The sequence below is a fragment of the Mustela erminea genome, chromosome 17, assembly GCF_009829155.1.
Source record: "Mustela erminea isolate mMusErm1 chromosome 17, mMusErm1.Pri, whole genome shotgun sequence".
Taxonomy (NCBI): Eukaryota; Metazoa; Chordata; class Mammalia; order Carnivora; family Mustelidae; genus Mustela; species Mustela erminea.
In genome coordinates, this window is record NC_045630.1 from 36,472,678 (window position 1) to 36,496,012 (window position 23,335).

General features: G+C 49.0%; 2 protein-coding genes across 2 annotated transcripts in view; one reads left to right on the forward strand and one right to left on the reverse strand.

The window, feature by feature from the left end:
* Positions 1 to 1,079: 1,079 nt before the first annotated feature.
* Positions 1,080 to 23,335, reverse strand: part of KCNH1 (potassium voltage-gated channel subfamily H member 1) — a 368,462-nt gene continuing 346,206 nt past the window's right edge. The window contains exon 12 of the mRNA XM_032317554.1: positions 1,080 to 7,406. Coding sequence (XP_032173445.1) covers positions 6,543 to 7,406 — 864 coding nt within the window. The 3' untranslated portion in view covers positions 1,080 to 6,542. The remainder of the gene's footprint in view (positions 7,407 to 23,335) is intronic.
* Positions 15,212 to 22,867, forward strand: LOC116575752. The gene is made up of 2 exons (XM_032317191.1): positions 15,212 to 16,082; positions 21,513 to 22,867. Exons 1-2 carry the CDS (start codon positions 15,359 to 15,361, stop codon positions 21,599 to 21,601), a joined length of 813 nt encoding a protein of 270 aa, XP_032173082.1. The 5' UTR covers positions 15,212 to 15,358; the 3' UTR covers positions 21,602 to 22,867.

Below are 23,335 nucleotides of genomic sequence, written 5' to 3' on the forward strand. Positions count from 1 at the left end.
TCCTGGCAGGACAGAGCAGCTCTGATATTCACTTTGCAAAGGCCATCAGCCCCGGGCAGCTTCAGGCATGGGGCGGGAAAACAACTAGGCAAGGTACCAAGGTCACTTCTAGCCCCAGGATCCTCTGACCTCAACCGAGCCCTGTGGACAAGCCGAGCTGCAAATACGATCGCCAAGATGATTCCCCAGGGAGGCAAGCAGGACATCTGAAGGACAGCCAACTCTTGGTCATTTTGACTTATTTTGGGGACTGTGCAAGAAGATGTCCAAGTATATAATATATAATAATATAATTATATATAATATAATAAGAAATAAACCATAATATAATGAGTTTGTTTTCTAACAAATGTCCCAGAATATCTCCACACAAGAGGCCTAACCACTGAAAAGCCAGATTTTCTTGAGGGTGCTGGCCTTCCTCAGTGGGCATTGAGAAACCCAAGGCCCTTCTTCAGGGAAACTGTTTTATTTTAAAACAAACCAACAAAATCCCCTTAATAGTTGACACCCCTTTGGCACCCAGAATTTAGTATCTATTACTTAGCACTGTATTACTAGTCCTTTTGACTAATTACAAAAATCATATTCACAAAGAGGGATTTTTTTTCACCATTGAGGATATATAAAGAACCTAATGTTCAGTGCTTTATTAGGTGAAACTGTTTCCTTTTTTTTTTTTTTTTTTAGGTGAGACTTTTGAATGAGTATCAGTCACTTGGACTTCTAAATATTATCACCTTTCCTTTATTTTTATTATGCTTTTCTGCAATGTAATGAAAGAATGGGTTGTAGAGGACATCATTAAAAATGCTGTACTCATACTACGGCCCTATGGGATCAAGCAGAGGCCCAAATATGGCTTGCAGATCACAAATTCCTCATCCTGAGTTATGTTCTCTCTACAAAAAGCAAGGTGTGCTTTTTGAAATGCAGTCCCCTGGTATTGAAAAAGAAAGGTTGACAGTCCTTTGGAGAATCTCACCAGCAAGAAGCAATTATTCAAGCAGATATTAAAACCACAGCCAAACTGAGAGTGCTGGGACTTAGGACTAGTTCATTTAGGATCAAGCAGTCCTCTACCGTAGTAGCTTCTGAGACCATCCATGAATTAAAGCACGGATCAGGACTCATATGGTTGATATGGAATCACTCCAGAAAGACGCAGTTCTTTCTGTTTTTTACACTGTTTTAAAAGGCAGAGAAGCGTTAATAGATTTTAAACAGATTTCAACCTGAATTGTTTAAAATGTAAACTTCTAATTAGGAGGTCATGTTCAGATATGTGTGAAATCACTGTGTTGTACCATAGTTTTCCAGGGATGGCACCATTGGAAGGCATCTCGGGATGTCCGAAGAGCAGATACAGCCTTATTTCTGGATCATGTGGCAAACCACTGTCACAAACATTCTCTTGCTATGTGGTCCTTAGACACACAATCTTGGGGTCTCTAGAATCCTGAGGCCCCCAAAACCAGACTTACAGGTACTCTCCAAATTAGGGTTTCCCAAGCTCTTGAAAAGGAATAGAAAGTACCATCCTTGTTCTGTCATCTTAGGTCAGAACATCCAATTCAATGCCTTAAAGTTATGTAAGAAAAGGCAAAAGCAAGTATCCTGTATAAAATAGTTTATTACCATAATAAATAAAATTAAACTTTTTTTTTTTTTTTTTTTTTTTTACAAATATCATTTGTGCTTGTTTAAAAATGTTGAGAAGGGCATATCATCAATGGAGGGGCCCGCATATTCCTCTTACCATTCCCAAGAGCACACATACAGTGGAGTTTCTGGCAGCATGGTCAGCTGACCATAAAAATAGTATCAGCTCATTTGCACTTCTGTCTATTCATGCTCCTTTGGACAAAGTGGCAGATGTGAAGGAAAAAAAAAAAACCCAATGGAGGATTTGGCGGGACTCAATGGAAAAATACCAATATAAGGAGAAGCCCCAGACTGACGGGCTGCTCAGGAGTGGAAGTGTCTTTACGGGGTTGGCGAACCGTCGGCTGTGGACAGCCTCCCACTGATGCAGAAATACGACGTCTGAATACTAAGAGAATACATTCATTGGGGCGGGGAGGGCACCCACCGGGTCTGGCGCCTGTGGGGCACTCGAGTCCAGTTCTAGAGGTTCCAGAATGAGTCTGATTTGCTCGCATGAGAAAGACGTTTCATTTGAAACTAATTTAAGCGGCAAATTCACATTGATTCTTTTGAACCGTGTATGGTAGTGGCGGGGAGAGTGGGATTCAAAACTTCAAAACACGAACGCCTTGTGTGAGAAAATGATGCTTTCTCTGGTGGCTGCGAATGGTGTTGAGGGGACAGTGAAGTCCCCCCAGCTGGAGGGCACAAGAGCTGGTGGAAGTATCGGTCTTGAAGCGAGCGAGAAGGCAGTACAATTTTGTGACAGAGGAGAGGCTACCCTAGGGTCTGAGAGTGCCCTTAGGGGGTTCCTCTTAAAGCAACATGAGTGAGGAGGGGCGGGGGGGGGGTAGTGTTGGTAGCTCCATCCCAGCTGGAGTTCCATTCAAGGGTCTTAAGGCTAAACATCTTTATTGCAAAACGTACAATGTATTAATTGAATGCACATCAGAAACTTTTATCTCCACCAGGGCTCCTAAAATTTTCTAGAGTGTATGTGCCATATGGTGGTCGAGGCAACAAGGGGAGAGGAGGCTCTCCCTACACCTGGGACCCCCTTAAGGCATTCTTTTAGTTCCCACAAAGGCTTGGACAAAAATTCTAACAGTTGGCTTCTTACTTTGACCTTCCACCGGAGGACTCAGGAGGGGAAGCTTGAGGGATGGGCTGTGGTAGTGCAAGGCATATTTGACTCTGTGCCGTGCTGGCTCCACACTTCTGAAAGAAGGTTCCAGAAAAGGGCCTGATATTTGGCCAGCCACAGCACACAGGATCTAGAAGGTTGAGGGTAAAATAGGCCCAGGAATTGGATAACAAGGAATAGGAACCACTTTGAAACACTTGGGCCCATGTTATTGTAGCATCAGAGATGTTTTAAGCCATTGATTGCCTGCTACTGGCTACAAACTCGGCACACAGATGTAGTCTGGGGTTGAGAATTAAAATATGGTCTTAGGAATGAGCCAGGTCTGAGCATGAGAGAATAAGGTGGCTGAAGGTGCAGATATCAAAGTTGTGCACGAAACCAGGGCTTCTCAGCCAGAGGGGTGCCTCCCTTTCCTTCCTAGGGGAACCTTATCCTACTTGGTGGAGGTGTCCTTGCAGGTATATGGGCCAGCAGCCCTCAAAGCTGGAGTCTGCGTCCTCCACCAAGAGGAGGTGGTTGGTCATCATCTTTCACAGACTCAACTCTCAACCCCACACCTCCCTCAGTGGGAGAGAGGAGAGCATGGTCAACAAGCAGCCAAGCGGTGGGGCAGGACCTCTGGCTCCAAAGCAGGGACACTCTGGAAAGCAGAGCCTCCCTGCAAATCACATTCAAGGTAAGGAGTTTAAGTATGAGATCAAGTAACCAGCAAGTCTGGGCAATGGCATGGTATAATACATCATGTCCCCTTCCCTCGGAAAGGAACAAATTACTCAGGTAAATATGTCTCAGCCGAACTTCTAAAGTCTAAATGTTTGGTCCAACACCTAGTGACTCTGTTTCCCTAACCTCTCTTCAGCCACCAGATAGTGGAAGGTTCAGTCAGTATTTGGAGCTTGTGGCCCTTGCTCAGGAAGCCAGAGCTGCATCCAGGCAAGAGTAGGTAGTTAGCACAGAGCAGCCCACGGCCACATGGGTATCGCAAAGATGAAAGGAGAGAAGGTTTGGCTCATTTTAAAAAAATTATTTTTCCAGAGGAAACAAAGCACAAGTCCCTATAATCCTTAAGCAGAAAAGACTAAAAGCACGTACAGCCACACTGCGGTGATCTGTCACCACAGGCTCACGTGCGGGCCCCGTGACCCCGAGAGGAGCACATTCCATCCACAGGATCCAGGCTTCTGGTCATGAGCCCTACCCAAATCCTAGGAGTCAATCCATGGCTACATTCACGAAGCTTTATTTTTTCCCCCAAGACAAGTGTGGACTTTCAAGTCTGGCCCATCAGTGTCTTTGCCCCTCAGACCCCAGTGGGGAGTCATTTCTTACTAACACAACTGTGCCCTCCAGCAGAACCAGTGGGGAAGGGCCCCACTAGGTTGGCCTGCAGGGCACTGTACAGGAGCCTGTCATCAAACCCACAGAGAGCTGGGCAGGTGCTTCCGAAGCTGGGCGATGGAGTTATTAGGGCCCTGACCCCTGACTTGAAAGTAGTGGGCACTAAACTTCAGAAGCAGGGTAATGAGCACATTTAAGGAACACCAAACTAGAATATTCTGGAGCAGATGGGATTCCAGATCCTTTAGAGCCTCTGGACTAGTTGGCAGCTTCTCCAGGAGACTGAAATTCCCACTGCTTTATCCAGAGTCACAAATAGTCACGACTTGGTCTTGGGAAAATATACTTCCCCCTCATTCTATGCTGCCATCTGAGGCTGGATTGAATAATGCTGCAGGCTTGGGAAGCCAAGAACCACCCCAGTAAGCCTCCCATGAGTGGGTTAATAAGTTATATGGGACCCCTGGGGAAGGAACCTCCTCTTGACTTCCTGGATCTCTGTTCCCCAGGGCCATCTGTGCCAGTGCTGGGTGCCAGGAGGGGACAACCCCATTCTGCACAGACTGCTGAAGGCCAAGTCCCGGGACCTGTCATGGCCACTGAATAAGACCAAAGGGACATGTGGGTATGTGGGTGCTGACAGGAGACCTTCAGAAATGCTGAGTATCTTTGGTAGGGCAAGTCCTGCCCTGGCAGTTCCCCTCTAGTACTAAGGGGATAAGCACGGGTTCAGGATCTGTGCAGCAAAATCATGCCGGGTGCAGAGGTGAGGTGCTGTAGTGTGACCCATTCAGAAAGCCAGAGCCCTGGATGAGTCCCTGCTGTCACCCAGAGTCCAGGTCCCCTCTCTCTCCAAGCTAGTTCTTAGAGCTGAACTTCCAACCTTGCTTGTCAAGTTTTAGGGTCCTGACCCTCTCTGCAGGGCATACACCTGAGCTAGATCCACTGGGCCTAGGAGAGACCTCTTTCCCTTCTCAGATGTCCTTGGAAGGAGCCCAAACACATGAATAATTTGACCCCAGGTGCCTAGGAGGCAACACAGAGTCCCCGAGCATTGGCATAGGGGTCTGGGTGGCCCACAGGTGGCTCTGTGACTGTCGCCCTGAGCTCAGACCTTCCCTGGGCCTCCTCTCTCCATCACCTTACAAAGCCATCCGGAGAACCTGCTGCCTCCTTCTCTTTCTCCTGCACCTGAAGCAAGTACAGCCTTGGCCTGCAGTCTTCTCCATTTCTCCTGAAGTCCTGCTGACTGTAGCTGGAGAAAAAGAAGTTAATTTTAAAGTAAGGCCAAGCATGGATCCCAAGGGTCCTCTAATGACCCCAGGCAGTGGACAAAATACCAACTTCTGAAGGGCCATCAATCCCAGTGAGAATCAACATAAACATAGGACTTGCTACAATCATTTTTCTGAGGTTGTGTGTGTGTGTGTGTGTGTGTGTGTGTGTGTGTGTGTCTGCTTTGCTAACAAAGCAACTCTGGGCTCACTGCCCTTCCTGCCGATGCCGCACACCCTGAGGAAGGCCACGGAACACTGGGGAGAGGCTGAGAAGGACAGGAAGCGAAGGGGCCCGTGCGATGAGGACAGCGGCGTGGAGCAGGGCCAGAGGCTCATGAGAGGCTTCTGGAACCCTCCCTGTGGCCTCTCCCATGACAGCAGGCTGCAGAGCGCAGCCCAGAAAGTCTCTGCTTCCTGAAAGCCCCTTTCCAGCTCTTCTACTTGGGAAAGGAGACCCGAGGATACCCGGCTTAGTGTCCATGGGAGGTACCCAAAGCGCCTCACAGCTTTCTGGTCTTAACCATCAGGAACAGAAAGTTGCAAGGCTCTGCCCGCCTTATCCCTCAAGCTCCCCTTGTCCCGGGCTGGTTACAAATGACTACTATAGGAAAATAGAAGATGACGACAGACATGGGCTGTACAAGGACAGGGAATGCTGGGAAGTCCCTGTGCCCACCGCAGTCTTTGGGGTTCTTGGCGCAGGAGCCCAGCCTGGTATCTACATGGGGGTGTTCTCCAGGGCGCTCCCACTAGTCCCCAAGTAGCTGCTCCTCTTTTCTAGCGGTTGTCCTCCTTACAAAGATCATGGCAGTAAAAAATTAAAAATGAAGGAAAATACCCTTTAGACAGCATGCCCCCTCTTCCAAAATTGTGCAGACAGTTTGAGAGCGGCTGCCATCTTGCAGGGTGGTGGCGTGCGCCTCCTCCCACGTCCGCTCCCAGAGAGAGCGAGAGAGCGAGAGAGAGAAAGAGCGTGTGCCTAAGCGACTGGTCCCGCTCTGATTTTGTCAGGAAAAGCCTACTTTGGAAGTTGTTGGTCATGTAGGTGTGTGTGGTGGGAGGGGTGTTGAGGGCAGGGAGGCGGGGTTTTATCTTTGACTTTCTTTCTTCCTTTTTTTTTTTAAACAGACCACTCAGCTTGCTCCAAAAATGTCTCTCTCTGATTCTGGGGACTGGGGCCTCGATATCTCAAACAGCTCCTGAGGAGACTGAGAGGATCTTCTGGAAGTTAATATCCTGAGGATCTCAGAGAGCTGTTTCTCAATATTCGTCATTTTGGCGTTCAAGGCCTTGATGTCCTCCTTCAGCTCGTGCTTCACCTCCAGGACCGTGGCCTGCAGTGTCTGCTCAGGGATGGGGTAGAAAGAGTGCTTGACCTCCGCCAAGATGGGGCTTCGGTCCTGGGGGCTCCTGGCCTCGCCGACGTTGTCCAGGCGCAGGTCGCTCTTGGTGATGCCGCTGTCGCAGGAGTCCGTCTTCTTGAGGGTGGCCTCTCCGGACGCCTTGGTCCTGTCGGGGAGCGTCTCCATGGACTCGGCCTTGGCCACCTGGCTCCAGTCCTCAGCCTTGCCGCAGGCATCCCTGAAGCGGGCCCAGCCCTTGCGCCTGGCGCAGTCGCCGCCTCCGCCGCCGGCCCTGGCGCCCAAGCACTCAACCCCAGGCGCGTGCAGCCGCCCGTGGTCTGCCACTGCAGCTGTGGAGGTCGCCTGGAAGGCCACGGGCGTGGCCGGACTCTCACGCACGGTCACCACGCTAGCCTTCGCCAGGCTGTGATTGGCCGAGGCGTGCTCGGGGAGGGCGCTGCCCTTCTCCACGTCCAGGTCGTCGGGATCGCGGCCGCCCCGCTCTGCGGCCAGTCGGGCCTCCTTCTGCTGCCGGAACCTCTGGAAGAGACGCCGGACAGGGTGGTCCGGGGGCAGGATCAGGGGGGCCTCATTCTTGCGTTTCATGCGCTCTTCCTCCTCACGTTTCACATCGCTGATCTTCCGGAACACGATCTGCAGCAAGACAGAAACACAGCAAAGCTCAGCCCCTCGGTCCCCCAAGGGCTGGGTGCACTCATGGCGCAACAGCATCCCTGCTGGGCCCCACCGGGCTTTGCTCTGGGCCTGCCCACCCCTGCCTTTCCCGGCCCTCAGCCCTCCTTCCCAGGAACTGACTTTTACCCTCATTCCCTTCAAGAGAAACAACCCCCCACCCCGTCCATTCCCATGAGCCCGGAGGGAGGCTGGAGATGCCAGATGGCCTCCTCCTGGGAGACTGTCCTGGTGCCTCAGAGGGGCCCCTGGCCTGGAGTCTAGCTTTTCAAAAGCCATTTTTCTGACCCCGCCTCCAACCTGCTGCATTAGAACCTCCAGACAGGAAGCCCTTGCATCCATAACAAGCTTCCCAGGTGATGTATGCATGAACGTTTGAGTCCCCCGGTCTACACCACATTCCAGTGCAAGAAGGTTCAGATGAGTACCCAGGCAGGGCCACAGCTAAGACCATCACTGCCATCTGCAGATCTGGACCCTTGAGTGAATTCGGCTGGCTCTGAAAGCAAAAGCAAGTCTCACTCGGAGGCCCGGCCATCCTCAGGCGACTCAGGGGAAGAGCCCATGGCCTTGCACACGGCCTTGTCTTAATACCAGCAACCACCAGGATGGGTCATGAGGTACTCAAATGTTACTTCAGGTATTCCTTGTAGCAGCACTGGAAGGCCCCTGGGATGCATTCTCATTTTAGAGAAGAGGAAAACCAAAGTTCAGGGTAGCTAAATGTCCCATGAAAGACAAGTTTGCCATAAGCGAATCATTCCTGTGGCATCTAACCCCAGACCCATCAGACATCCAACAAGTACTCATGGATGAAGACAATGCTTCATGCAGAGGATGGACAGTCAGCCAGCCAACCAGTTCAAGAGTCTGGCCCTGAGTGCAGCAAGAGCCACAAATGACAGGGCTTTCCCCAGGCTGCCCTCCGATTACGGAAAAGCCATGTAATTTCTGGCTTATGCGGCATGGGGCAGGTGCTCTCAGGGATGTGCTGACTTGTCCCACCTCTGAACCTATGGGAAGCCACCTACCATATGTTGTTATAGAAATCACTGGTCTGAGGACCCATCCTGTGATCACTGAGAAGCAGAGGAAAGGCCTATGTAAGGGAGGGAAGCAGCTTTTCCACCACTGCAATCTAGAAACCTGTGCCCTGGGCAGGAAGGCTCGGACCAACGCAGATCCCACCCTGAGGACCCTGCCACAAGGTTCTCAGGTCTTGGGGAGGCACGTGGGGTGGGAGGCGGGGAACACAGGCTTTGGGATTAGAAAGAATGAAATCCCAGCCCTGCCACCTCACTGTGTGACCTCACACAGGCATCCTAACTCCTGAGTCTATTTCCTCCTTATAAAGTGGGGATTTTCTGACTTGGTGTAAAGCTAACACAAGACTCCTTATGTGACAGCGCTGGTCCATGGTTGATGCTCAATCTGAACCCTTCTTCCTTCACTCTTTCAAGTCCTCAGCCTTTTTAAACTCTAGGTGCCAATCAATGGGAGAATGTCTTCTGCCCAGAAAGAGGAAACACAGATGTCATAATCAACGTCTAAAAGAAGGGACTGGCTTGGAACACACACGGTCCTCTTGGCAGCTCTCTCAACATCAAAGAGTAGGGCAGCTCTGGAGGCCTGAGGTGTTTGAACACTAAAGAAAAGGAAGTACTTCTTTAGACACCAAGAAGGTCACACAGAACTTATCCCAAGAGGTTAAATGTGAAATCAGGAGACCGACAAACGCCGTTAATATGCACTCGTGATGGACGCTTGTGAGGGGCAGGGTATCCTCTGCTCTTCAACCCAAGGCCCCATGGATCCTAGCCTAGAGGATGGGGGCTCAGCTTGACCCAGGCAACGTTTTCAGCTGTTGTAGTCATGTTAACAAGGCAGTTCAGCACGTACGGGCTGGGGCTCCCTCTAGGGGATGTCTGGCTCTATGCCGACTCTTCTGAAGCCTCTTGGCTTATCCCAGAGTATCCTCCTAGTGCTGCTATCAGCCATCCTGCGAGCTGGAGACAGCCCCACCTGAACATCTGTGGCTTGCCCGATGGGCAGATGAACGAGGAAAGAGCTTCCTGCCCTGCAAAAACGCCTGCCCTTTGAGAATCCATGAGTAAAACCAGCAACGCCCAGCAGACACAGAGCTGCTGGGGTCTGACAGCTGTGCAGACCTGGGCTCTGGGGTTCTGCTTACTAACGTCACCTGTGTGTTTGGAGACAGACGCTGGTCTTGGAATCTTTGTTTCCAAGGCAGCCACGACCACACATTTGGCCAAGTATTTCATATCTGAGTGGGCAGGGGTGGCCACAAGACTCACAGTAGTGAGGCAGGAATGGGGCGCCCTCTGTATCTCGGCATCACTCTGATGAGTGGGAAGGGCGTTTCCTGTGCCCTGTTCCAGTCCAGTGGTGCCTCCCATCTCTAACCCCACTGTGGACCTGCAGAGCGGGTGATTCTGGGTTTCCATCGCCCCCGCGTGGACAGATGAAGCAGCACGATCAACTCTCCTGCCTCCCACCCCTTGGGCACTGGGTAAGCTCCATCCTTTCTGAGCAATTTCAGGTCTTGAAAAGCCCCATTCACCTGCTTGACGCTCCATGCCCTATCATCTCCTGGCCCACCCCTTCACCCTGACTCCTGCATGACCTTCAGGATTCAGCTTAGGAGTCATGTCCTCCAACAAGCTTCCCTGGCTTTCCCCACCGTCAAAGACCTTTGCAGATGGGAGCACACAGTCCTGTCACAGCCAGCTGCAACCATCATGAAAAGCAGCATTTTGGTTATTCATCTTTTCCAGGTTTGTTTTTCTTTTTCATCTTCGGTACCATGTCTGATATATATAGTGCTTAATCAATGGTCATTGAATCACTAAGTATGTCAGTGAATAAATTATGGCCATCTCCCTATTTGTGAGCTTGTGCTAGGGTAAAAGAAATGATGCATATGCCATCGCCCAACACACACACACACACACACACACACACACACACACACAGACAAAGCTGACTCAGATGTTTGGGGTCTAATGGAGAGCAGGAAAGATTACCAGTGGACTTGTCTATGCACAACAGATACAGTCCTAATGAGTAGTGAACACATGGGCCCTGATCTACAATACTTCTACCTTAAGATGGTGCTCAAGGGATACACGTTCCCTAGAAATTATGCATTTGCTGGGGCCAGCGATACACTCCATGATGCTCTCCCGTGATGCCAGGCAGAGGCAGTGAGCCCCAGCTCCTGGGCAGCCAGGCAATCACGAAGGTAGACAGCTGACCCATGTAGGACCATTCCTACTCATGCAACCGTGCTGTCCTTCCCTTTCAGTACGGCACTCGATCATTTACATGAGACGGTCAACACTTTGTTATAAAATAAGCTTTGTGTTAGAGGAAGGTCACAGGGCTATAAGTAAAACCAGAACTTCAGGGGCAGGCTGGTGTTCTCACTTTGCCATCACCTTTCCTCCCACTGGCAAAGGGTAGCAGGGCCACAGCACCAGGGGTCAGTCTGGAGACACTGTTACCAGGGATTCCAGTCACTCGCCAGAAAGGCCACAACCTGGTGACAGGCTGGCCTGGGTCCAGTCACTGATGACGGGATCAGTCTGGATCGCTCCTGGCCAGCCGGAGTCCTGCAGGCCCACAGGGACATATATTTTGCTTTGCCTGACGTAGGGGGCCACAAGAGGCCCCCGCAGAATGCCGAGTAGCTCATGACTGATGGCAGCCTGGGGAGACAGAGGAGGTCCCGGGCAGGATGGCCATGGTGGCCTCCCTCATTCATCTCTGCATCCCTCTGGGGGCTCACCAGGCACCAGCCTTGAGCCTGGAGGCCTTTACTAGGTGGCTGTCGAGCTGAACAGAACTGACACCTGGCTCGTCAAGCTACAGGGCTTTCTGAGCAGCTACTTCAAGTGTGTTTGAAAAAGCAAACCGCCTTGAGTCTGAGGTGAGTCAGTACCTTTGATGCCCTTCTGGGTTCCATTCACGGAAAGCCTGGGTCCTCTCAAGCCCATTCCAAGCCCCAGACCCAGACCAAGGGGGGGCCAGAGTCTCCTCAGTGTCACTGAGTGAGAGGGCCCCAGCTGCACAGCTTGGGGAAGGGGCAGGGAAGGGAACGGACCACCTGGAGTCCGGACAGCACAGAGGTGAGGGGAGGGCGGCTGAGTGGGAGCCCAGTTGCTTGAAAGAGCTCAGGTTGGAAGCAAAAATATATACATAATGTCAATTCTCAGTGGTTTACATAAATGAACAGAGACTGAGCATGAATCATAGAAAGCCACAGATAAACCAAAAGGAATTTATTTTGGTTTTCATCAGATTCAGACACATGCCCTCAATCCTGAACATGGAGAAGCAGTAGGCAGAGCACAGGCTTGGAGTGCTCCCAGCGCTATCACTGACCAGCCTCCCTGTGGCCTTGGGTAAGTCATGTCCTTCCTTGGCTGGACGAGATCACCAGTTCTCAAACCTGGCTGTCATTCAGACCTCACTCTACTGAGTGAGAACTTCCTGCAGCAGGCTGAGAAACTGGCACGGGTGACAAGCTCCCAAGTGACTGTGACTCCGGCACCTGAGCCAGGTCTCCGACCCCTGGACTGATGACTAGTGAGGTCACAGCCACTCTGCTGTGTTCTGTTTGTAGACGCATGCTCAGACAGGAGTGTGGCCACACACTGACCCAGCCCCCCCACCCCGAGTGCCCCTCTGTTAGAGCCCACACTTGCAGCTCCACCCCCTGTGTGCTGCCTGGGATTTGGCGGGGGTGACCTCAGTGAGACCCAATGAACCCCTGGTCCCTGGAGAAGGACCCAAAGAGGCCTGATAGGCCCTGCTATGACTTTAGGCTCCTTCATCCTTTGATCCACCAGAAAGAGGTTTGTGGCCTGGAATGGAGGACACAAAGATTTACGTTTATAGAGCAAACATTTACAGAGCACTTCTGGTGTGTGGGGCACTCGGCGGGGTACACACACATATAGCCGTGCCATGCCCCGGGGGAGTGGGGGTCTGGGCTGGCACAGACCCAAGCTACTGCAAGAGACAGAGCAGCGTCAGAGGGGGGCAGGTCCCCAGCCTCCTGTCCCTAAAGGCCCTGCTGACGTGGCCTCTTCCTCATGGCTTTCCCTCCCACCAGCCCCCTCCACTGACAGCCCTGCCTGGTTTTACGACAGAGCATAAAACATGAAGATTAACAAACGGGGCCATTTACGAAACTGAAAACCTGGAAAAACAAAGTGGAGATGGACCGATTTGATAAGGCAGTGAGCTGGGTGTTGCTTTTGGAAAAGGCCAGTTCTTAACCTCCCTCCGAATGGCTCTTTATGGAATCAAGGGCTACTTTTTTCCTCTCACAGCAGCATGAATATGTGGACTGCCCAGGGAGGAGTCAAGGCTTCCAGAAGGACCGACGGAGGCCAGTCCAGGTCAGACATCACTCACAGAGCCCAGACTGTGAGCTGCCAGCACCTGTGGCTAGAAGGGGATGGAGCCCATCTCTGCCAGCCCACACTCCTCGGGCTGCCAGCTTGTGGGGAGCAAGACAGGCTCAACAACAGCCGTTGGGGCCTGGGGTGGTGGGCATGGGGGCACAGGTGGAGGCAGCACGAGGGACAGACAGCATAAGCACACCGGGACAGACAGCACAAGCACACCCTCTGAAGTCACACGGCCTGGGGATCATGTGCTCTGCATCCCGGCTTCCTCACCCACAAAAGCAGATAACATGACCAAATTCATGTGAGGGTCTCAGTAAACAATTGTTGAAGAAGTGTGTTTTGAGTCATTCTCTGTGGGGGTGACCCTTGAGATGATTCTGGAAGGAGGAGCTGGAAGTAGTCAGGTATAAAAGGTGGAGAATTTGGGCAAAAGTATCCAGGCAGGACGGCACAAACAATGACACAAGGCAGAAATGTCACCAGCGTAGAAACATGTGTCTGGGGGAGCAGCCCTGGTGGGCAGTTCTGACACTGACCGGAAGTGTCTTGTGTGCCAGGCACTGCTGTGCCATGTCTGACGTGTGCTATCTCATGCCATCCTTACAGCAGCCCCAGCAGCAGAGTACCATTGCTACCCTCATTTTCCGAACGAAGAAATCGAGCCTAGAAAGGTAAGTGACTATCTAAGGGCATGCACATGGTGGAGGTGACACTCAAAGCCTGGCCACTTGAATCCCTGCCCAGGCCCGAGTTCTGAGCCATTCTGCTAAGGGAAAATGCCTTGGGTTTTTGGGAAAAGGACAGTTTTTCCCCAGCATCTGTTGATAACTTCTATCCATGCCCAGCCTGCCCTCTCAACTAGTTTCTCTCACTTCCTGTCCTTTGGCAACTTCTCTAAAGATTTCAAGGGCAGTTCTGGCCAAGAACTTGGAGAGATCTGGTCAAGAAGCTGCGGCTCCAGGAGCATTCAAGGCAGGGGGATGTCTCCCCAGGGCCATTAGACTGTGTGGCCCTTCAGTTCATCAGGATGGAGGAATCACTTAAGGTGAAAGGCAGACTTTGAGTGGTCGGGACAAGTAGCAGAGTCTGTGTAGCTCATGAGCAGGGGCATCTAGATTACGGGAAAAATTGTGCCTTCCTGGAGGATGCTGAGGGCACCAGTTACCCTCCTAGCCATGAGTGACCTCGAGGCCCAGCACTGGAAGGGGAGCAAGAATGCACTGAAATCCCAGGGGACCTTCTCCAGGAATCATCTAGAGGCTAGAGGTGCTCTGCCCTCAGGTGGCCTGGGCTGGTGCCCGTCAGAGTGCTACTCTCAGCTGGCCCCATCCACCACCACTCACATCTGCACTTCCTTCTGGCATTAAGCAAGAAGGACCTTGCCAGACCCCTTAGTGACATCCCAGCAAGACGAGCATCCTCTCATTCATTCCTGGCCCCCACACCAAGGTCTTCTTTGGACAAACTAATCTAGGGCATGAAACACTCCTACAGATGCACCTGTTCTTCTGTCTTGAGGGTGATACAAGGCCAAGAGGAATGAGGACCCTTCCTGATCCCCGCTGCCCAGGAAAAGACACACAACCCTTGGCTGCTGTTCAGGGATGAGATGGCACCACTGTGTGGGAGCTGCCAGCCTCTGGCATTTCACCAGGGCTGTTTCTGTCACTCTTCTCCCTGCTTTCTGCTCCCTCAGTGTAGTGGACCAAATAATGGTCACCAAAAGATATGTTCCCCCAGAACTCAGAATGTGGCCTTATTCGGATAAGGGTCTCTGCCTACATAATAAGGTAAGGATCCTCAGATGAGGTCATACCTCCTAAGGGCTCAAATGCAATGGTGAGTGTCTCAGGAAAGAGAAGACACAAAGCAAAGAGCTAATGGCCAGGGGAACTTGGAGGCAAGTATGGAGTGATGCATCTACAAGCCAAGAAATGCCAAGGATTGTTGGCAGCACTGAGAAGCTAGAAGAGAAGCACGATGTCTCTGCCAGAGCCTCCGGCAGGACCTGGCACTCTAGGCACCCTGGTTTGACCTCTGGTCTCCAGAACTGAGGAAGAATACATTGCTGCTGCTTTAAGCTTTCTCAGTTGGTGGTAACTTGCTACTGTGGCCCGTGGCCTCTAGACCTCACTTTCCTTTCCTGCTGTTGCTACCCATCCCGCCTGTGGTTTGCTCTCCATGCGCCCCCTGGCTGTCCGCCTGCTTCACTGCATGTTTCATGCAATCCAGAGCTTGTGGAGGTGCTGGCCAGACCCAGAGCAAATGCCCACCCTGCTGTGTGCTGCCACAGAAACAGAGGATGGTTCTCGATCTTTCTAAGCCCCCAGCTGTCTCATCTACTCCTCCTTCCAGCCTTGCTGTGGTGATGCAGGAAATGACATTTGTGAGACACGCCTTCCGCCCTTCACCTTTATAAATAATCCTGCTTTTCTCACTAGTTCATCCCTAAACCTGAAATTTCCTGTGCTGAGCATGGCTGTGTCAATGTCTTGTAGACCCTCAGGCCCTGCACTCCTGGCCAGAGCAGCTTCTCTTCCCACCCAACCCTTCCCCAGCATGAGCCAAGTCATCAGTGGGTCAGGAGGATATGGGGCCAAGAACCGTGAACTAGCGTTCAGCCTCCAACTCATCCTCAGTAATGCCTCCCCGTCTGGGGACACTCTGATTGTGATCTGGGAAATCCTGTTAACACGATGTGGTCTCATTATTCTGTGGGGCAACTTGAGAATATGGAAGGTGACCTGGGATTTGCAGATATCAAACCCACCAAATACTTCTGAGCGTCTGGTTCACTCCCCATTGCGCCTTCAGCCTGATTATCCCACACAACCTTACTCACACTGTCTCCTGACAGTCCATGTTTCTCTCCACCCTGGGCACAAAGTGCCTCAGGCCAGGAGGCAAAGAGAAATGGAAAGTAGGAGAAAGGGTATGCCCTGGAGCCTGCCACGGGGGGCGCCCATGCGGGGGAAGGGAGCACTCAGGGCACACACTGACGAGTCAACATTCCACTACCATTGTCTTAATCTGAATCCCTCTCCAGGGCTTCTCCTCGCTTGCTCATCTGAGCCTTCAACCCCAACAGCAGCTAAAGCTCATCAGCCATTCAACAAAGGACCAGATATTGGACTAAGTGCTTTGTCCACATCAGTGACCCTTCCAACCCTCAGAGGTGAACACAGAAGTCATTCCCCAGGTAAGTCTGCACCTTATGCCCTCTGGATTCATGTCTTTGCACTGTGTACTTCTTACCACCCAGAAGAACAATAAAGATTCATCCATCCCCAACGTCTTCTGGTTGGTTGCATTCTCTTCATTATTTTTCCTGAAAAATCTGATACAAAGCATTTATGTATATAATTGTTTTCCTGGGGCGCCTGGGTGGCTCCGTGGGTTAAGCCGCTGCCTTCGGCTCAGGTCATGATCTCGGGGTCCCGGGATCAAGTCCCGCATCGGGCTCTCTGCTCAGCAGGGAGCCTGCTTCCTCCTCTCTCTCTCTCTGCCTCTCTGCCTACTTGTGATCTCCGTCTGTCAAATAAATAAATAAAATCTTAAAAAAAATAATTGTTTTCCTACTCTTAGAAATAGTTATTTTCCCATGCACCGCAATGTTTATAGCAGCAATGTCCACAATAGCCAAAATATGGAAAGAGCCCAGATGTCCAAAGATAGATGAATGGATAAAGATGTACTTGAATCTAAAGATACACCCAGACTGAAAGTGAAGGGATGGAGAACCATCTTTCATGCCAATGGGCCTCAAATGAAAGCTGGGGTAGTGATTCTCAAATCAGATAAATTATATTTTAAGCTAAAGACTGTAGGCAGAGGTACAGAAGGACACTACATAATTCTTAAAGGGACTATGCACAAAGAAGATCTAACAATTGTAAATATTTATGCCCCCAACATGGGAGAAGCCAACTACATAAGCCAACTCTTAATCAAAATAAAGGGTCATATTGATAAGAATACATTAATTGTAGGGGATCTTAACACACCAATCTCAGCAACAGACAGAACATCTAAGCAGAAAATCAACAAAGAAACAAGAACTTTGAATGACACATTGGACCAGATGAACCTCATAGATATATACAGAACATTCCACCCTGAAACAGTAGAATACTAACTCTTCTCAAGTGCACATGGAACTTTCTCCAGAATAGACCACATACTGGCTCACAAATCAGGGCTCAACCAATACCAAAAAAACTGAGATTATTCCCTGCATATTTTCAGACCACAATGCTTTGAAACTAGAACTCAATCACAAGAAAAAGTTTGGAAGGAATCCAAACACTTGGAAGCTAAAGACCATCCTGCTCAAGAATGTTTGTTTGGGGGCACCTGGGTGGCTCAGTGGGTTAAAGCCTCTGCCTTCGGCTCAGGTCATGATCCCAGGGTCCTGGGATCGAGCCCCGCATTGGGCTCTCTGGCAGAGAGCCTGCTTCCTCCACTCTCTCTCTCTGCCTGCCTCTCTGCCTACTTGTGATCTCTCTCTGTCAAATAAATAAATAAAATCTTTAAAAAAAAAAGAATGTTTGTTTGGATCAATCAGGAAATCAAAGAAGAACTTAAACAATTCATGGAAACCAATGAGAACGAAGACACATTCGTCTAAAACCTATGGGATATGTAAAGACAATCCTAAGGGGGAAAAACATAGCCATCTAAGTCTCACTCAAAAAATGTGAAAAATACTGAATACAAAAACTCTCTTTACGCCTTAAAGAACTGGAGAATCAACAACAAATTAAGCCAACCCCATGCACAAGAAGGGAAATAATTAAGATTAGAGAAGAGATCAATGTGTTAGAAACTTGAAATACAGTAGAACACATCAATGAAACTAGAAGGTAGTTCTTTGGAAGAATAAGATCGATAAACCACTGGCCAAAAGAGAAAGGACCCAAATTAATAAAATTATAAATGAAAGAGGCAAGAACACAACTAACACCAAGGAAATGGAAATAATCATCAGAAATTATTATCAACAGCTATATGCCAATAAGTTAAGCAACCTAGAAGAAACGGACGTAATCCTGGGAACCTATAAACTACCAAGACTGAAACACAAATTGACAACCTGAATAGACCAATAACCAGTAACGAGATTGAAGCAGTGATCAAAAACAAGAGTGCAGGATCTAATGGTTTCTCTGGGAAATTCTACCAAACATTCAAAGAAATAATACCCATTCTCCTGAGAAACAGAAGGAAAACTTCCAGACTCTTCCTAAGAAGCCAGCATTACCTTGACCCCTAAACCAGGCAAAGACCCTATCAAAAAGGAGAATTTCAGACCAATAACCCTGATGAATATGGATGCCAAGATTCTCAACAAGATCCTAGCTAACAGGATCCAACAGTACCTTAAAAAGATTACTCACAATGGCCAGGTGGGATTTATCCCTGGGATGCAAGGGTGGTCCAACATTCGCAACTCAATCAAAGTGACAGAGCAAATCAATAAAAGAAGAGAGAAGAAGAACCACATGGTCCTCTCAACTGATGCAGAAAAAAACATTTGACAAAATACAGCATCCTTTCTTGATTAAAACTCTTATAAGTATAGGGACAGAGGGAATAGTCCTCAAACTCATAAAATCCATTTTTGAAAAACCCACAGCAAATATCATTCTCAATGGGGAAAAACTAAGAGCCTTCCCACTGAGATCAGGAACACAACGAGGATGCTCATTCTCACCACTGTTGTTCAACATAGTACCTAGAGGTCCTAGCAACAGCAGTCAGACAACAAAAAGAAATAAAAGGTATTCAAATTGGCAAAGAAGACGTCAAACTCTCTCTCTTCACAGATGACATGGTACTTTATGTGGAAAACACAAAAGACTCCACCCCCAAATTACTAGAACTCATACAGCAATTCAGTATTGTAGCAGGATACAAAATCAATGCACAGAAATCAGCTGCTTTCTTATACACTAACAATGAAACTGTAGAAAGGGCAATTAGAGAATCAATCCCATTTACAATAGCACAAAAAACCATAAGATACCTTGGAATACATCTAACCAAAGAGGTAAAGGATCCATACTCAAGGAACTACAGAACACTCATGAAAGAAACTGAAGAAGACACGAAAAGATGGAAAAACATTCCATGCTCATGGATCAGAAGAATAAACATTGTTAATATGTCTATCCTGCCCAGAGCAATTTATACATTCAATGCCATCCCAGCGGCATTTTTCAAAGTGCTAGAACAAACAATCCTAAACTTTGTATGGAACCAGAAAAGACCCTGAATCACTAAGGAAATGTTGAATATGAAAAACAGAGTTGAGGGCACCATGTTGCCTGATTTCAAGCTTTATTACAAAGCTGTGATCACCAAGACAGCATAGTACTGGCATAAAAACAGACATATAGCCCAATGGAATGGAGTAGAGAGCCCAGATATGGACCCGCAACTCCATGACCAAATAAAATTCGACAAAGCAGGAAAAAATATACAGTGGAAAAAAGACAGTCTCTTCAATAAATGGTGCTAGGAAAATTGGACAGCTATGTATAGAAGAATGAAACTCGACCATTCTCTTACACCATGCACAAAGATAAACTCAAAATGTTTGAAAGACTTCAATGTGAGACCAGAATTCATCCAAATCCTAGAGGAGAACATAGGCAGTATCCTCTTCGACATCAGCCCCAGAAACTTCTTCCAAGACACGTCTCCAAAAACAAAGGAAACAAAAGCAAAAACGAGCTTTTGGGACTTCATCAAGATCAAAAACTTCTGCACAGCAAAGGAAACAGTCAACAAAACAAAGAGGCAACCCACAGAATAGAGGAAGATGCTAGCAAATGACACGACAGACAAAGAGCTGATATCCAAGATCTATAAAAAAAAACTTCTCAAACTCAACACCCAAAAAACAGATAATCATGTCAAGAAATGGGCAGAAGACATGAACAGACCCTTCTCCAATGAAGACATACAAATGACTAGCAGACACATGAAAAAATGATCATCATCACGGGCCATTAGGAAAATTCAAATCAAGACCACATTGAGATACCATCTTACCCAGTCAGAATGGCAAAGATTAACAAGGCAGGAAACAACAAATGTTGGAGAGGATGTGGAGAGAGGGGAACCCTCTTACACTGTTGGTGGGAATGCAAGTTGGTGCAGCCACTTTGGAAAACAGTGTGGAGATTCCTCAAAAAATTAAAAATAAAGCCACCCTATGACCCTGCAATTGCACTACTGGGTATTTACCCCAAAGATACAGATGTAGTGAAAAGAAGAACCATATGTACCCCAATGTTCATAGCTGCAATGTCCACAATAGCCAAACTGTGAAAAGAGCCAAGATGCCCTTCAACAGACAAATGGATAAAGAAGATGTGGTCCATATATACAATGGAATATTGCTCAGCTATCAGAAAGGATGAATACCCAACTTTTGCATCAACATGGATAGGATTGGAGATTATGCTGAGTGAAATAAGTTAAGCAGAGAAAGTTATCATATGGTTTCACTTACTTTTGGAGCATAAGGAATAACATGGAGAACATTAGGAGAAGGAAAGGAAAAGTGAATTGGGGTAAATCAGAGGGAGTGACAAAGCATGAGAGACTGTGGACTCTAAGAAACAAACTGAGGGTTTTAGAGGGGAGGGGGTGGGGGATAGGTGAGCCTGGTGGTGGGTATTAGGGAGGGCACGTATTGCATGGAGCACTGGGTGTTGTACATAAACAATGAATATTGGAACACTGTATAAAAACTAATGATGTATATTATGTTGACTAACAAAACAATAAAAAAAAAGATGTGGTGTACACACACACACACTCACTCACACACTAGAATATTACTCAGACATCAAAAATAATGAAATCCTACCATTTACAATGACATGGAATGAACTTAAGGGTATTATGCTAAGCGAAATAAGTCAGTCAGAGAAAGACAAACACTATATGATTTCACTCATATGTGGAATTTAAGAAACAAAACAGATGAACATAGGTGAGGGGAAGGAAAAGTACAATCAGAAGAAACCATAGAGGGAGGTAAACCATAAGAGACTCTTAATCATAGGAAACAAACTGAGGGTTGCTGGAGGGAAGGAGACTGGTGGGATGGGATAACTGGGTGATGGGGATTAAGGAGGCCACATGATATAATAAGCACTGGGTGTTCTATGCTACTGATGAATCACTAAATTCTACCTCTGAAACTAATAACAAAAAAAAGATGCTTTCAAAAAAGGAAGAAATAGGCACTTTCTACCAAAATGGACATACAACTGTGAATCCTGACAACCTGTACATTCCTAGAGAGTTGGGTCTGACATCACTGTGGTCTTTCCTGATCCTTTTGCTGCCCTCCCCACTCCCCGCCCTGTTGGTGGCAAATGGTTGGGGTAGCTTGGACACCCCCCAATGCAGCCCGCAGACCGTACCATTTCACAGATAAAGCTCTAGTGCAATTAACTCTTTGATTGATAGCAATCATCTTTTGAAAAATAATGGTTGTAATAATTTCACTGTTTGGATCATTCTAGGGCTTGACTATCCCAAGAAGTCATTTTCTGGCCTGCTGTTAAAACTCCCATTATAGGATGCTGACTCTCTACACTCTTAAACACAGGAGTCCAGGTGGCTCCCCTACTTCCCTGGGCGCAGAAGCTCACTGGTTCCACACTCCTTGAGAAGGTCCCACCTCCACTACAGACTTAAGATCAACATTGTCTACACAGTGGAGTCTCTCACAACAGGGTGGGTGGAGGTAAGAAGCCTCTGGGAGAACCTCAGAATGTGGGCCAGTTCTCGCTGACGGGTACCCAGGTACCTGTGCCTCCTCCCAAGCTGTCAGCCCAGCAGCCCTCATCAAGTCATGTGGGCTCATCTGGAGATCGGCTCCTGCTTCCCCCTGTCCCCACCAGGTTGTTATCAACCCAGGGATGGAGGTTGGCAGGAATCCTTCATTCCCCGCAGGGCCATACTGAATCAAGAGTGCCTGGCAGGTCTGGAGAAGGGCTCTTTCAGCGATAAGGGAGAAAGTTACTGGATTCCTGAGCTTTGCCTTTTGGGGTCTTAGTCTCTTTCCCTGTAGAATATAGAGTACATGAGATGGTAAGGGGTCTCTTCCATTTTCTGCCCATGCTGTGCTACTTCAGAGAGGGGTCTCTGACCCAGTATCTTCCCTGCTTTCTTGGTTCATGGCAGAGGTCTCCCCTCCTTGCTAAAGTGTGGGCATTGTACCCCAGGGCCAGAGTCGTGCCTGGTCCCATACCAATGACTGAGACTCAGAGCTGCATGCAGGAGGGGTGCATGGCTGCGAGCAACCCTGGGCCACGTGATAACATATGGGCCAGAAGGAGGCATGTGGCCCTTTGTTCACCTGTGGACTTAAGCAGCCTTCTCTGCAAACACTACCAGAAGCAGAGAAGGCCACTTTATCACAGAATCCTCTTTCAGTGCTGTACCCAGAGCCAGCTAACCACCTGTCAGCTGTAGCCCAGCCACAACGAGCGGAGGGCCAAGCCCCTTGACTTGCCTCTCTGAGCCTCGTTGTCCCCATCTGGAAGCTGGGAACCATCACGCTTGCTTTGGCTCTCAGGCAGTGCTGGTACCAGGAAGACAGCTGCACACGCCAGCTACGGCGAGGTTATTCCCAAGGAGTCTCCAGCAAGAGAGACAGAGCTTTGCCAGGAGAGCACAGGAGACAGCAAGGGTTGAAGACTGGCAGGAGTGTGGGTGGAGGGGGTCAACTGAAGAGTGGGAGGCCAGGTAAAAGGCTGTGATTGTAGCTTGGGACAGATATGGAAGGGGTGGTCTGGGGCAGAGGATTGGCTGCAGGCCTGCAGAATGGACCACTTCTGGGCACACATGCCCACTCCCCATAGAAGAGAAATGGATCGAGGTGGAGGAGTAAGATGGGGGAGGAGTAGGAGACCTAAATATCGTCAGGTCCTGGGAATTCAGCTAGATAGTTATCAAGACATTCTGAACACTTACAAACTCAACAGGAGATTGCAGAGAAGAACAGCAGCAATTCTAGGAGCAGAAGAGTGGCTATGTGCAGAGAAGTGAATCTGATGTGATATACAGGAAGATAGACCACAGGGAGAGGGGCCTACTCCCCGCAAGCAGTAGAGGACAAAATTGGAACTTCTAGAAGTCTGCTCCACTGAGAGACATCGGTCCAGAGGCTAACTACGGGGTGGAGTCCTCAAGGGGACTGTGTGGTCTCAGGACCTGCAAAGTCACAGAAAGACCAGGGGTATCTGAGTGTAGCAGAGCTCCCAGGTATTGGATCAGGGAAGCCAGCTACAGAGACAGAGCCAGAGAGGGGCTCTCAGCTCAGGGTTGCCACAAACCTGATCCAAGGTATAGTCGGGCCACTGACCTTTGAGCGGGGACCCCACAAGTGGCAGATCTGGGGAGACCCCCTCCTTCCTCCTCCGGGAG